The sequence below is a fragment of the Malurus melanocephalus genome, unplaced genomic scaffold, assembly GCF_030028575.1.
Source record: "Malurus melanocephalus ecotype Western Australia unplaced genomic scaffold, MMel_1.1 scaffold_3, whole genome shotgun sequence".
Lineage (NCBI taxonomy): Eukaryota > Metazoa > Chordata > Aves > Passeriformes > Maluridae > Malurus > Malurus melanocephalus.
This window is the reverse complement of record NW_026623235.1, coordinates 4,094,671-4,109,749: the sequence shown is the minus strand read 5'-3', so window position 1 is coordinate 4,109,749 and position 15,079 is coordinate 4,094,671. Positions and strand designations below refer to the sequence as shown.

Genomic DNA, 15,079 nt, shown 5'->3' with positions numbered 1-15,079 from the left:
CAGTGACAAACTCGGGGATCCCCCGCGGAGAAGGAGTCGGGTGCTCCCCAAACCCCCGCGGCCGAGCGGGGTCAGYGGCCCCCGGGCGGCCACACCTGACACCAGCCGGGGTCACTTCTGGGGGTGGCATCGCCACATTTGCATTTCACAGCCCCCAGCGATTCTCTGAGCCAGATGGAGACGCATTTGGTTTCTCTTTTAAGCATGTTACTTCAGCGAGGAGAATACAAGGAGCAGGAACAGCTACTGGCCGCAGCGGCACAAGCGAGCCCTGCTCCGCCAGACGAAACCACATAAAAGCGCGCGGCTCTGCGTTTGGGGGGAGGGCGTAGCGAGGGATGATGCCTGAAGCTTCTTGCACTCGGAGCTGCGATTTGTGAGTGAAACATGATGAAATCACCCCCTGGACAAATCACACGAGCCTGTCAACCTCACCAGGTGGGATTACTCGTAGCTAACAGCCCGAACTCCCCGAGCAAACACAGAGCTCTGCTCTCACTATAAAAAAAGGCGACGGTGCAGCGCAGACTTTTCAAGAATTCCCTGGTATGGCTAAGCAGGGCTGCGTCCACTCGCACCAGGTAGGGGAGGAGAGGAGCGTGTTTGCTTTTAGAGGAGGAGTAGCCCGTCTCTCCTGAATAAGTTCCTACAAAAAGGAGCGTTTCAGCTTCAGAAACATGTTTTATTCATAAACCCCTTCTGGTTTGTGTTAYTCTCCAACGCTGACGCTGTCAGCCGCTGCTTCAGTGATGAGAACTGCCGTGCTGGGGAGCTCGAATGTACTGAGGACTATCTCTGCATCTCTTTGTGCATAATGCTCTTAGTGCAAAAGTCTGCTTTTTGCACAGTTTGCTTACTTTGCTGTTTTACTTTTGCAGGTTATATCCTTATTTGCTTTTGCTTTTGGAGTAAATGTCTGCATGGGATTTACAACACATCGATTTAGGAGAGCTGAAGAATGGGATGAGGGCCCGGTCTCAGGTACAGTAACGGACATAAATTGTACATCACCATATTCCCTTATGGTATAGACTGTGGTTAGAAACCATTCCTACTCCGTAACAGTAGTTCRCTTGTTCCTTTTCCCTCTAGGATATAGAGAAGAATAAATAACTCTCTGAGCCCGAGTCAGTTGACCTTTGGGACTCACCTATAGGTCTCCTATTTACTTAAACTTTTGCTCTGTGTGCATGTGACTATGGAAAATTTAGCTTATTTTAGGACTGAGCATTGTCAGTCTCACAGAGTCTCATCAGCTTCTCTGAAGTGTTTGCAGTGTTTTGTACTCTGCACGGTTTCCTTCTAGCGCTAAGAGAAACTCCCTGATGGCTTTAACGGTGTTGGGTTTATTTTGGTAGCTACTGAAGCGGTTTCTAGAAACTTGATTAATGCTTTCAAGAGGCACTGGTGAGAAAAGCTTTTGGGATTTCTGTGGCTCCTGAGGTCATGCTGGTTTGTGAACAGTAGACGGCAGACATCTGACGGCGGAGAGGGCCGGGAGAGGAGAGCAGGTGTTCGTGCAGATGTGCTGTCACTGAGTCCCGTGTTTTTCATATGCTTCTACTTTTTTCTTTGGAAGACAGCGCGAGCATGCCGCAGAGCTGTTATTTGTGTTGTGGGGCAGAATAGAGTTCTCTGAGCTCAAGCATAGTCCAAATGGAAAAATGTATAAAACAAAAAAAAAGCCTTTTTTTTAAAAAAAAAAAAAAAAAAAAGAGCAGGCTTGACTTGTGCCTCTGTTCCTTTGGCGGGAGAAAGGAAACTTGCGGTCATTGACTTAGGGCTGGTTAACGTAACTGAAATGAAACGGTTTAATTTGCAATACCCATCTGTAATGATAGCTTATGAATTTTAATTTACTGTGGCCAGAGTTTGTTGTGTTCTGGTAATGTATCTGTGTCCTCCTGTTCTTGTCTTTGAGGAATTGATGTCTAATCATAGCCGCAATCAGGGCTGCTGATCACTGAGTAGGGGCATTTYAGATAATCAGAAAAATAGTGGCTGTTGCTTTTGATCTTTATTTTTCAAGCAAACCTTTTCACTGACATAATTTTTTTAAAAATCTTCTTGGATGTTAACTGTAGAACAGATGTGTAGTGTGTGTAATAGTGATGGGAAGGATTTGCCTTTCAGGTGTTCCACACCTGAGTGCCAGTTTGCTTTCAGTGGTGACTGTCTGGGGCAGGGCTCACGTGGGTTTTGCTGAAATCCCAAAGGTTTGATATTGGGGTCCCRTTGCAGCTGATCGGTGCCAACTCTGCTGAGCCAGCCAGTCCTGTTCAACGYCAGCAGGGCTGGGTACAGTAGCTGTGTGCTCCTTTCAATAGCAGGAGGATTAGCTCAGCATTCCAGAAAAGTAGGAAGAAATGCAGGATCTCTTGCAAAAGAGATGGSGTACTTTTGGAAGTCTACTGAAAACTTGCTTACAGGTGGGATTGGCCCRGCACCTGGCATTAAAATAGTCCAGYTGACGGTGCAATAATGAGAGAMAAAACAAATGAAATTTTGCATGTTTATGTGGCTTGGTTACTTTTATTGCAGGGGAAAAAAAAAGTGATAGCAAAGAATAAAAGAGTAAAATCACAGTAAAGTATAGACAATAAAAACTTACACTGGAGATGTGCATTTTTATTTTTAGCAAATAAAAAGAACTGTGACCAGAGATCCTTTTTAGTCACTCTTAATTGCATGACTTCAGATTATACTTCATCAGAAGAGCAGTCCAATGAAATATACAGAAACAAAAATAGTAAAAATCCATTTTCAATTTCCCTCTTCTTTAGCTTTTTTGCTTTCAAGTGTCTTGGTGTTGAGACTATTTTATATTGACAAAATACTTTCTTTACTAAGMATTATTGTAGAGACCAATTTACTTCTCCAGAGGTGTACCATGATTGCAAGCAAATTAGTTCTCATCTAGTGTAGAACTTTGCTATGAGCCAAAACCAGTTTTTTTTCCTAGTCCCTTGTAAATTCATGCCAAAGTACCACCATAATGCCTAAAACACCCCTTCTTGTTGTCTTTTTAATATTTGTACCCAACAAATTATTTAATTGAAATAAATTTTTTTAGTTAAAATTTCTAACAGACATTAGAGAACCAAAGCTCACATTTCTTCATAACGTTGCCTTTGTAAGTTATTTGCTTTGTGAATTTTCTAGCTGYCTTTTTAAGCACTTTCATGGAAAATAGCCTTAATAATCTCTTGAAGCATGATTCTTGATCACAGTAGGATAACTTACACTTTGGAAGAAGAAACTCTGAAGTTTTTCTGTCCAATCTCACTGGGGTTTTAAGCTCCATTAAAAATGGAGTCACACCTTTCTTCTGTTGGAATATTTAAAATRTATTTTTTCCCTTGTCTGACCTTTCATTTGCGTGTAACTCGTTGCAGAAATGAAATGCAAGTTCATAATATGAATATTATCTAGCAGAACTAGTGCTCCAGATGTTTTGTATTAGTATTTGGTAGTTCCATATTGGTTCCATATGGGATCCATAGGTTCCAAAATGGCAAATTGTTACCAGGTAGTCTCCTTCCTATAATGACTCTGTAAGCAGGTCTATATTGTGTAGTCCTGTTTTAAACACTACTGCAAATAAATTGATTTTATTATTTTAAAACCTTGTAATCAGATGGAGTCAAAGGAAATAGTTTGATATGGCACTTCCTAAAATAAATATAATACCTGTAAAATGTAAATGTTACAGCTCCCACGAACTGAATCACAGAGGCACTATTGCCCTATTTAACTTTGCCCTCTAATGTATGACATAGAAGAATGACCTTAGTGGCAATAAAGGGAATGTATGGAAAGCAATGTGAAAAGCTTTATATATRAAATAAGGAAGGAAGGATCTTCATGCTGAGGTCCTTGTGCCTGCTGCACAGTTTGTGGGAGCTGTGGAGGGATGCAGGAATTTTGAAGAGGATTTTAAATGAAGTTTGTTCTGTACAAGGGTTTCTGTTAATTTGAAAATGCTCACCAGGGATAGAACTCCTGGTGATATATTTTCAAACTGTTTTGCATATGCCAGTACCTGTGCCATGGCATTGTGCACGACCTGAAAACCATGGTCTGGCTGCACAGGCAAGGTCAAGCATGAGAAACAAAGGAGCKATCTTAATGTATTCAGAGAAATTAACCACGTTCAATTTTGTGCTGTGATATGGAAAGTGTCCTACATTGACTCAGGAGGTGTGACTTGAATTTGTTAAGTGATTTGTGATAATTTGCTACATCAGTAGCGAGATGGCTGTCAAGAGACGTACAAAAAGATAAGACAAGATAGGCGGGTTAAACCTTTCTTACATGAAATGGAAACTCTACTTGCAGTTATAGAAGATGGAGCTAGAAGGGACCTTGAACAGCCGTCGGACCTCCCTATCCCAAGACCTGGTCTGTTGTTACAGAAGTGCTTCTGACAGATCTTGGCCTAGCTCTTCTTCAAAACCTCCAAGCTCAGAGATTACACAGCTTCTGTGGGCAGTTTGTTGCAGTGGTTTCCTGATATAAGTGAGRTGCTCTTCACAATAGGTAGTCACTCCTTGAGCTGCAGTTAACCGACTCTTACGTAATCTGCAGTCAGATTTACACCTTCTCTTTCCTAAAGACATGATGATATGTTGGGTTTGTTTTGTTTGTGGGGTTTTTTTTTTTTTTTAAACTCTGAAAAGATCTCCCTCTCAGCCCTTTGAAATGAAAAGGGTAATGCGTAGTGGGAGGGTTGTATGCTGGTATGTAACACCTTCGAGCTCCTAATAGCTTTGATTTGCAGCTTACTGGATCTGTGATTATATATTACCTAGCTTCCAAACGAGAAAGTAGTGGAAAAGGCTAAATAACATTAATGTGTTTTTGGTAATAGATTTTCAGAAGCATTTGTCAGGAAGCACCTGTCATTAAAAATAAGGACCAAAGCTTCATAGCTCTGAAAATTTGAGTGTTAACATGATTGAAAACAATTCTTATGTGGCTAMTTTCTAGCATAGCTTTGTAACCTAYTTAYGTGAGYGAAGAAAATACTGATCTGTGTATTGCCAGATGCTCAATCTTTAGGTCTTTGGAATTTCAGATAGCCACAATACTGACGGCTCACTAAGAGCATGCTTGCAGGGTAGGTACCTGTAGAGTGAAACTTCACTGTGTGGATGATGTTACTCCCCCTGTGTGTTGCTGACCTGATTGGAAGAAATCTCATAAAAACAGAGACAGAGATGTCTGCCATTGCCTTTTCCAGCAGTCATGTGAGTGTGCCTTGACATTGCAATGACCCACAACTGTAGCCATGGTATGTTTGGGTTTCGTACCTGTGATCTTGCTGTAGCACTGATTTTCTGGCAGGTTTACTCACTGAAGTGGTTTATGCTGGTGTCCAGCCAGTGCCACTACAAGAGAAGTGGTGGAGCAGTAGTGCTTGGGATGGGAGCTGGTGAGGCATCAGCTGCTGCAACGTGTCCTCCAAACTCCCCCTTCATCAACTTTTCCATCCATTCTCAGTGTTCRGTTAATGCCATCTTACTTGAGAAGAGATCTCCCTTCAGTTTATATGGAAACTGAACTTTCAGCTGGGCTGAAGTGGAAGGGGAAAAACACATAAAAAATATCAGAGCAAGTATTTCCCAAAAGTGCCATTGCGTCAGTCCTCTAAAAGTCATGCTGCTAATCAYGGTGAAGTTTGCCAAACCCAAAACCAAACCATGGCCCAAAAGAAAACAACACACAAGACAGTTTCAAATACTTAATTTTAATAGGTCTCTCAAGGAACAAAAGGCATTGTGAAATTTTCCTTGGAACACCTCTGTATTTAAAGGAGAACATTAATTCCTTACTTTATTTCATAAAATACAATTAACCCTAAAGAACAGCACACAATTTTCCTGCTTCATATAAGCACTTACGTTGGAGTTTCTTATAAGAAAACCTTTTAAAATATATAAAGTGTGTAAAATAGTAAGTTTTGAGAAAAGAGCAGACATATATCWGCTTTGACATTAAGGGCCCTTACTAATAAATAGATTATTGAAGTCTAATACATTATTCATGGTTTTCAGACTGGCAGTCTTCCATTTACTTATGCACAAATAATTACTAATTTCTTAAATGTTTCTGTATTTTTAAAGTTTTTATAACTTAGTGCTCTGCAAAGCCCACCAAAAAGCCTCGCTTTATTTCTCTGTTAATTTATAGAGTATKTTAAAGTTTTCTTTCACACTTCACATTGATTTGACACCTTCCAGTGTAGCAAAGTAAGTCCTGCTCTGTGCATGTAGATTAATTGGAGTCCTTTCCTATGTAAACTGCCCAGCCARCCATGAAAATGTCACTTGGTTTCTGGAAACAAAGGCCCGCTTCTGTGGAATAGCTGCAGCTCCTGGAATGGGGCCTTGGAGACTTCAATACATTTCTGCTAATGATCTCTTGATTGTTGCAGAGGTAAAGCCGGGGCTGTTTCTTTGCAGGATGTTATCACAGCATGCTGCTTCCTTTTTTTTTTTTTTTTTTTTTTTTTTTTTTCTCTCTCTCCACCAAAAGAACAACTTTTTTGGAGTTTGTTCTTTTTTAGTTTAGTTTCTTCAAGCAACTCTTCTCTCCCTGCTTCCTTTCCCTTCCCAGAGCAAGTATCCAAGGTGTTTCTCATTCGAGTGACTCAGGGCTGAGCTGCCTGTCCCACCGCTGCCAGCCTGACAGATGTTGCCCTGTTTCTTGTTCCACACAGTCCTGTCAGATTCCCCCTGGATCGATACCTCTGGCTCCTGCAAAAACAGATGCTTTGAACTTGAAGAGGCAGAGCCTCCTGACTGCCGCTGTGACAACCTATGCAAGAGCTACAGCAGCTGCTGCTTGGACTTCGATGAGCTGTGCTTAAAGACAGGTATGCTGGCTCTGCTGTCGTGCATTGCCGGGTGCTGCTGACGCCTGAGTTCTGCCCGTGGTCAGGACCTGCTTGATAAATCTCCGTGCCATCACCTGCATCTCCTCCTCACTCTGCCTTGGCTGGGCAGGCTCAGCTCAGCCCAAAATGCAGCCCGTGTTTCCTTGCAAGGAGCAGTAGGAATGTGAACCTATTGCTCCTTGCTGCAGGCGCAAAAAAAGCAGGGTACTATTCATACCACATAGAAAAGTAGATCTTCTGACACTGAATTAAAAGCAATAATCATTGTTCAGGCACCAATCTGACCTTTAGTTCAAAATCAAAAGCCATGGTAAAAACTGGATGTTGGTCATTTTGTGTCAGCCAYCCTTTTTCATCCCAACTGATAACTTAATATTGGAGCAATGCATGCTCACTTTGAGGGTGCCTTGGAAACTGGGAGCATTGAAGGAGTGTGGGTCCTCTTGGAGCAGGGGACAGCCTGGACTTGCTACCCGTGCCCCATATCCTGATTTCCAGGTGTAAGGATGCATATAACGCACTGGTAGAAACATTTAACTTCAATTCACTGAACTCTGGGAGATGGAAATATAGCAATGGGTTCACTTTCTTTTTTTTTGGATGGTGGTTTTTTTTCCATGAGTCAGAGGCAAGGAAAACTTCAAAGAGAGACATGAATTATATTTTACTTCTTAGCAAAGTGTATTTAAATTATTAGTTGTACTCATCTCCTTCGGTGTTTGCACAGCGGTCAGAGTTGACACAGGTGCCTTTTATTTTTACCATTGAACTTATCCTTGCTTTATTGAAGTATTACACTTACTAAACAGCYAGAAGAAAAGTCTAATGATTAAAAATATAATTGCCCATGCATGTGCCATGCTTGAACGTCCTGACTTCCTCAGTTCTGTTTATGATTATATAATTTTCATTGATCGGTACCAAMAAAGGGTGAACTAATTTGGTATGAAAAACAACTTTGGTTCCAGGCCARAAATTTCTGAATTTTAGGCTGACGCTGTTCCATCCCTGGTGTAGATGGCTGCAGAGTGAGAGGCTCTTTTTTGAAGACTTTCAAAGAGCAGAATTTCATTTTCTCAGCCTCCTGTCCACAGCTGCCTATGTTCACATATGCATCTGGATTCCTGTATAACCTGTGGGACTGTTGTGCTAATGGCCATATACTCCCACAGGCGTTTATTCAGGCAATTATCACGTGTAATCTGTAAATATCACAAACTTAGAGAAAAAGAATCCCAAAGATGAAAAAAGACATTGCTCTGATGTGTAGTTTTTTACTGGGTGCATGCTGTCTAAAGTGATTTTAAAAGTTTCATGGTTGGGCCTGAATGTGGAAAACCATATGTTTAAAACGACCGGCCCTGTTCCAGAACAATGTACTACCTTGAGAGAGYACTCGGTTTAGACAGACCAGATCTTAACTTCATTTGCAAGATGAGAAAGGCTGGGGTTTTCCCAGCAGCCATACCATGTTTTTTCTTGACGAATGGCTCTTGTTTTTYTCTATCTTTGCAGCTGGTGCTAAATCTACCCTATGAGTGAGGAGGTGATGGGAATAAGGCATYGCTTTGCATCAGCATAGTCTCTATTTTCTACCGATTGAACTGGGAACTGTAGTAGTTGTGAGAACAAGCAAAGATCACCCAAGAAATACCAGAATTCTTAGTTTGTGCTTCAGGTCCCACCATTTATCTGCCAAGATCGCTTCTTGTCTTTTCCACACTTTTTACAATTCAGATTGTACAAAGCACTGAGTGCAACACTTGAGGGTAGCAGAAATACTCACAAGTGCTGCGGAGCAGCCCTCCTGCACTTGCAAGTGACAAGGGTCTTTTTTTTTTTCTTTTTTTTTTTTTTTTTCTGGCTGGCATACCTACTTTAACGACTAGAGTATCTTGTCATTATGGTGTGAATGAATACTTCTTGTTTCGATTGCAATCTCTCATTCTTGCTTTCACTGCGAATATTTTAGCTCGGGGCTGGGAGTGCACCAAAGACCGCTGTGGAGAAACCAGGAATGATGACAATGCCTGTCACTGCTCTGAAGACTGCTTAAGTAGAGGAGATTGTTGTACTAATTACCAAGTCGTTTGCAAAGGTACGTCTTTGGTCTTTCTACCTCTTATCTTTCCAAACCCAGTAGAAGGCAGCCCTGAGGGTAAAGAGTTTTAGAGTTTTCATCCAAAGGACCCCTTGTTTTGCTTTGATTTGGTTATTTTTTAGGAGGTGGGGGAAATGGGGAATGTATTTGTAGTCTTCTGCGTACTTGCAGAGGTAAATACATAATTTGTAGAACCATGTTATCTTTGCCCGTGGAGATAATGGTAGAAAGGTGGAGGTGGATGAAGACAGTTGAAAGCAAAGCTGCAAAGTGTTCAGATGAATTTTTCTGCATCACARGGAGTGAGGGGATATCTGATGGTCTCAGAAGGAGCGAAGAATTCCTAGATGTGTTATCTCTGTCCCAAAGATCTCTCTCCACCCCCACCACAAAAGCTTCTGCTCATACTTGGCCTAACATCTGTAGGCTATGTTTCTCGTGGGAGTTGCAGGAATCTAAGGGCTGTTATCTGCAGATGGGTGGTGTCGGAAGACCAGATGTCCATGACACACCATGGCTGCAGAACAGCCCCCACTACTTGGCAGGTGGATGGTCTGTGATTTTAATTTCCATCCACTGCTCTGCTCTTTTAGAGCGTATCCTGCCTGTCTATTATGGCTGCCATTCACAGCAGGTCTTCTGATCCTTGGTAATGAGCTCTATAGGTTTTTGCTTTTGTGTCTCAGCTAGTTCTTAGGTTTTTGCATTTGTTAGCTTTACTGGGGTAAGGGTTACAGTTTGAAATTGTTTCACCATTGTGAACAAATGCATATGTTCACAAAATTATAGTAGTCCATATCCATCCATACACTGAAAATAGGCTTTTTTGTTTACTTGGGTTTTGCTGTTGGAAATCCAAATGAAATATGTATTTTCCAACAAATCCCTGTAGATTGTCCTTCACCTTCCTAAAGAAACCTGAGGCTGAGAGCACATAAATATTGGTATAGTTTCCAGTTTCTGCCGTTTTTGTGAGCTTCCTCTCCCAAAGGTCAAGACTTTGGGAGGAATTTATGTCTCCAGCTTTAATGCACATAATCTTTGTTTAATTGGCTAATAGCAAACTATCTCARCGACCCTGGAACTTTGACAGGACTAAGCCTTATGTGGGAGCAGTGTTTCCTTTTTATTCAAGCCTTTGCCTATCTKAGGATAGTGTGTAGTTTGTTTTTTTTCTTGGAAATTTTCCCTCCACCTCCTGTCATGGTCAGTTGGAATTGCTGCAGCACACATTTCCTGCAGATCTTTTCTATGATTTTTTTTTTGTTCYTTTAATTGAACTGCAGTTCCTTTAATAGTGCCAGGTTCAGAAGGCAAGCTTATTAGTTAATAGTTCGTTTTTTTAATTCACTGGTAAAAGTACATGTCATGAGCCACTCTATAGACAGCATTCAGCAGTGAAAACCTTAAGAAAATAGTTGATTACATGAAGTAATTTTAACTAATCTAGCTCTGGAAGAGTATTTAATGCTTTTTTATTTTTAGCTTGAGTCTCACCTGATCCATGAGCTGATCATCTTTCTAAACCAGCTGGAAACTATTTAGAGTTGTTTTCCTTCCCTAGAATAATTTTTTTGTGCCTTTAGCTGGCTGAATCAGCTCATGGAGACATCAGAACTGATGGGAGGAGAGGGTGGGAGTTCACAGCCAGAAACAGCACTACCTGTCTTTGACAGATCAAAAATAAAAAAAAAAATTAAAATAGATGACCACTGTGCCTAAAGCATTACCACTGTCTCCTGTGGTCAAAAGGACACTTTTAACTCGAGTTTTAAGAGCTGCTTGTAGAAKTGCTAGTTTGGATATTTTTGTTGAATAGAATATAACCAGATCACTTGTTCAACTTTGTGAAAAGATGTTCTCATTTTTCATGGCAAGTATGACAAGTCAGTCTGTTAACGGGAGCTAGGCTTTATTTTTTTATAACTATTTGCTGCGAAACCTGTAGCTGTATCCACAGATTTATATTTTTATTTTATTTTTTTAAACACCACTGTGACTTTTCTGGTAGGAGAAACCCACTGGGTGGATGATGACTGTGAAGAGATAAAGGCTCCTGAATGTCCAGCAGGGTAAGTGTTTTGCTTGCAGCTGCAAAGCCAAATGCAGCAAAGCCAGTGGTCCCCAGCTCTGCCCTGAACCTCTCTTGCCACATTTCTGCACTGGCCCTGTCATGCASGGTGAATGACTGTGGATTGGATGCTTTTCTGAGCTTCACTGTTTGTACAGTTAGGCTCATAATATTGTAATGCATTTGCCTTTGAGCTGCTGGGTGAGTAGTGGTRTTTGACCTCTTGGTTTTCAATCACCTGCTCCTGGATTTGTCCACTTTACTTGCACACATAGGGAAGGTAGCCAGATTCCTCTGAAGTCAGTGGAAAGGCTCAGGTTGTTCTGCTTTCCATAAATTTCAGGTTAAGCCAGATGTGAACACAGTTCAAGCTATTTTTAAGTGGAATTTTGCACTTTTAGTGTAATGTTTTTAAATGAAAGGATTTCTAAATTGCAGTGGGGTRCAGGCTTGACTTGGTGAGGAATTTGAGGACATCAGTAACATGGAGAAAGCCAGAACTTTTGAAACCAGTTGTCTCACTATTATTCCTAATGGTAAACATCTGCTTGGGTACTGTGCTGGGATGCAGCTCAGCCTGTGCTGTTAGGATAGTTTGGAGAAGCTGCTCCTGGTGACAGTGACAGCTGCTAATCCCTGCAGCAGGTGACAAACATTTAAAAACCCAGGTATGTTCATCCATGACACATATCTATCTGCCTGCTTGGCCTTGACTCTCAGTAGTAAAAGTAAATTTTAAAAAAGTAATAAAACAATATGAAATTCTGTCATCTTTAGTTTGTTTGAATGAACTGTGCCTCACAGAGCTCACTCAAAATGCCACATAGACTTCAGTTTGAGAAAGAAGACCAGCTGCCATGAGCCATGTGGTTTTTAACTAGAGATTGTGTGTTAGGGTGGGTACTTGTGAGTACTAATTTTCCATCTCCTTCTATAAACACTTCTTTTATGGGTTATATGTTTTTAGCTGCTCAGGAAAGATGTCTTTTATGTTGGATATCAGCCCTTCCACTGACTGAGTGAACACTGGCTGTTACTGAGTGTGAGGATTATCATTTTCTGTTGGTCTGTTAAGTATGTAAAACACTATAGATGTATAGTTTATATGGTAACTGAACTTTTAGTCTTCCTGGAGGCACTGTGTGCAAACTGAAATTAAAAAAACTGAAGTTTTGAAATGTTGTCTTATATTCCTGCTGCTTTTGCCTTTAGCTTTGTWCGTCCTCCTCTGATCATCTTTTCTGTTGATGGTTTCCGTGCATCATATATGAAGAAAGGGAACAAGGTCATGCCCAACATTGAAAAACTGAGTGAGTACATCTATTTTCTCTCAGTAAATGAAAGACAGTTTCTTGCAGCCCAATTTATTTCTTCCTTTCATTCTGTTGAGCAACAGAAGGGTYAGCATGGAGATGAAATGGCAGAAATCCCCTTTAAATTAAGTGGTATCAACTGGTGACTTGAAAGCACCCTGATTAATGCAGCACACAGCTGCTGCTTTGGGAAATGCTGCTCAGAATCAGTGATGTTCATGTGGTTTTGTCAGCAAAGAAAGGCATCTTTAGTACATGATAAGTATCATGCACRCTTACAGTCTACTTGGGCAGCGCCCATGAAATTTTCCACTTGATTCAGAAATGCCAGAGGTATAGAGAACTGGCTGCAGAAGCTGTAGCTGTATAGCTCTTCAGTGCCTGGGTACATGCCCTGCACTCACCTCCCTGAAAATGGGCATCCCCTTGGGTTTGTGGAGTACAGAATGCACTGCGTATTTGAACCTCTCTGCTTTTTATGGTAGTTGGTGTGTGCCCATACCCTTGAAAGGTGTTGGGGCTTTCTCCCCATGTGTGTGCTGGCCCTCATATTTGTGTAGCCAGCTATGACTGGGACCAATGATCTTGAAAGTATTTTCCAACCTAAATGATTCTATGATGTTGGGGCTGAGGCCACAAAGCCCAGTGTGAAACTGCAGCTCTGGCATATTTATCACTTCAAATAAACCTGTGTTTTCTGATGTTGCTTTACTTAACAAAATACTTCCAATAACTCTGGATGGAGACTAGCTCAGGAAACAMACCCACTCCATGGGAGTGTAGTAGGTTCTGTAGTCATTTGGCTGCGTTATTTCAGTTGTTTGTCRTGAAGTACAAAGAGTGTGTGAGCAGATTTACTACTGCACTCACTGCCGGTTGCTGTTAAGCAACAGAAATTTCATTTAAATTAGTTAAAATTYAACTAGTTTCTGCATAATTTTGAGTCACAGAAATTACTTTCTCTGGTTTTGTTTTCCATGTATGAAAGCTTTGCTTCCTCATGTTTGCATTTGCTATTGATTTTTCAGGATCTTGTGGAACACATTCTCCTTACATGCGACCTGTGTACCCTACCAAAACRTTCCCCAACTTGTACACCCTTGCTACTGTAAGTCTCTGGAAATAATTTTTTCATGATAGTGTTGCAGTGGAGTAGAAATGTGGGTTATGGGAAGCAAGATTTTTTTTTAAATATATCTATAGAACTACTTTTAACTGTCTGCTTTACTGTCCATAATTTTTGGTATTTATTTAAGTATTTTCTTCTTTTTAAGAAAAAGTTTTAAAGTATTTTCTTCAATTTTGTAATGCTGAAATGGAGTGTATATCTAACCATTATACACTGTCACAGCTTTCCYGTGCTTTCTTATGCCTGCTTTTTCRGTTATTTGTACTGCTGCRTAATTACAGGTCAAAGTTTTCCTAGGGGAAAAAAGCCACCCCTGAAATCCTGCCCAGAACACAACCAGCAGTTGTTCCTTGGTTGGAGCAGCTGAAGTCAGTGGGGCTGACCTAGCAGTCAGTTTGTAAAGTGCAGCTGCTGAGTGWGTCTGGATGCTGTGCTGGCCCTGCAGTGAGAGGGAGCCATTGCTGTGCTGCACCAACAGTGCTCCCAAAGCTGGCAAAAGGGACTTTCCACCTGCAGCTGCAATTTTTCCCCCCTTCCTTTTTTTGTGCAGCTACTGCACAAATGTTTAAATGGATGAGACAGGAGAGTATGGAGGAAGAATAGGTTGGGATGGGAGAGGGCCCAGAGAAAGGAATTTTCTGGTCTTCTCCCAGATTGCTTTTACTGCAAGACAAATTTTGATATAAAGCCATGGCTTTGGGTGACCTGACCCAGTTTTTTGTCTTGGAAATAACTTATCTCACAGAAGCGCTCATGAAGATAAATATTGTAAAATGGAAATGCTAAGTGTTACTCTTGCAATCAGAGAATGAATTACTGTGTCCCGAAAGGGCATTCATGAAGGGAACTGAAAGTACAAATTGATCTTCTTTTCGTACATTTTTGTTTTTTCTTTGATGACCTCAAATTATCTTTTAAACAGTGTAAAAAACTTGAAGGAATTGAATAACAGGAGTTTTTATGCTTCTTTAGCACAATTCAATCAACTGCTTTTATGACTACAGCCAGGTTTAAATGTGCTTACCTGAAAGTAAAAAACTTTTCTGGTATGTAGTTACAAAGATACTTASTTTAAAATAATTTAGTGGTATTTGCAGATAGCTACAAAGCACTGCACTTGTGTGCATTAGGGTTTTACTAATTAATCTACTTCTGCACAAAGGGACTCTATCCTGAATCACATGGGATTGTTGGCAATTCGATGTATGACCCAGTGTTTGATGCCAGCTTCAATCTTCGAGGGCGAGAGAAATTCAATCACAGATGGTGGGGAGGTCAACCAGTAAGTTTCAAATTCCCTCCCCCTTCTTTCTTTCTCCCTCTTCTCCCCTCCCCCTGTGCTGTGGAACATAGCCAGTAATAATAATTAAAAAACCCATATGTGAACAATTTGTACCTAATCCCTACCCCCCACCCTGGCTGGCCCTGTGTCTATCAGTTTAATGTAATGTTTTTAGTTGGCTTTTGCTTTTCAGAATAATAAATCCATTGACTATGGAAAGGTGCTTGCACTGATAAGTATAAATTAGATGCAGCTAGGAAAAAAACCCTTACTTGAGGCAGCAGT

At 41.0% G+C, this 15,079-nt stretch overlaps 1 protein-coding gene across 5 annotated transcripts in view; it reads left to right on the top strand.

Annotated features, from left to right (window-relative positions):
- The first annotated feature begins 215 nt into the window (after window positions 1–215).
- ENPP2 (ectonucleotide pyrophosphatase/phosphodiesterase 2) overlaps window positions 216–15,079 on the top strand; it is a 56,928-nt gene continuing 42,064 nt past the window's right edge. Inside the window, exons 1-8 of one of the 5 annotated variants that reach the window (XM_057367885.1) lie at window positions 216–438; window positions 879–981; window positions 6,722–6,877; window positions 8,871–8,996; window positions 11,011–11,071; window positions 12,283–12,380; window positions 13,412–13,491; window positions 14,675–14,794. In XM_057367885.1, the coding sequence (XP_057223868.1) occupies window positions 388–438; window positions 879–981; window positions 6,722–6,877; window positions 8,871–8,996; window positions 11,011–11,071; window positions 12,283–12,380; window positions 13,412–13,491; window positions 14,675–14,794 (795 nt within the window). In that variant the 5' untranslated portion in view covers window positions 216–387. The other 4 variants (XM_057367893.1, XM_057367909.1, XM_057367876.1 and 1 more) reach the window with 4 other exon arrangements.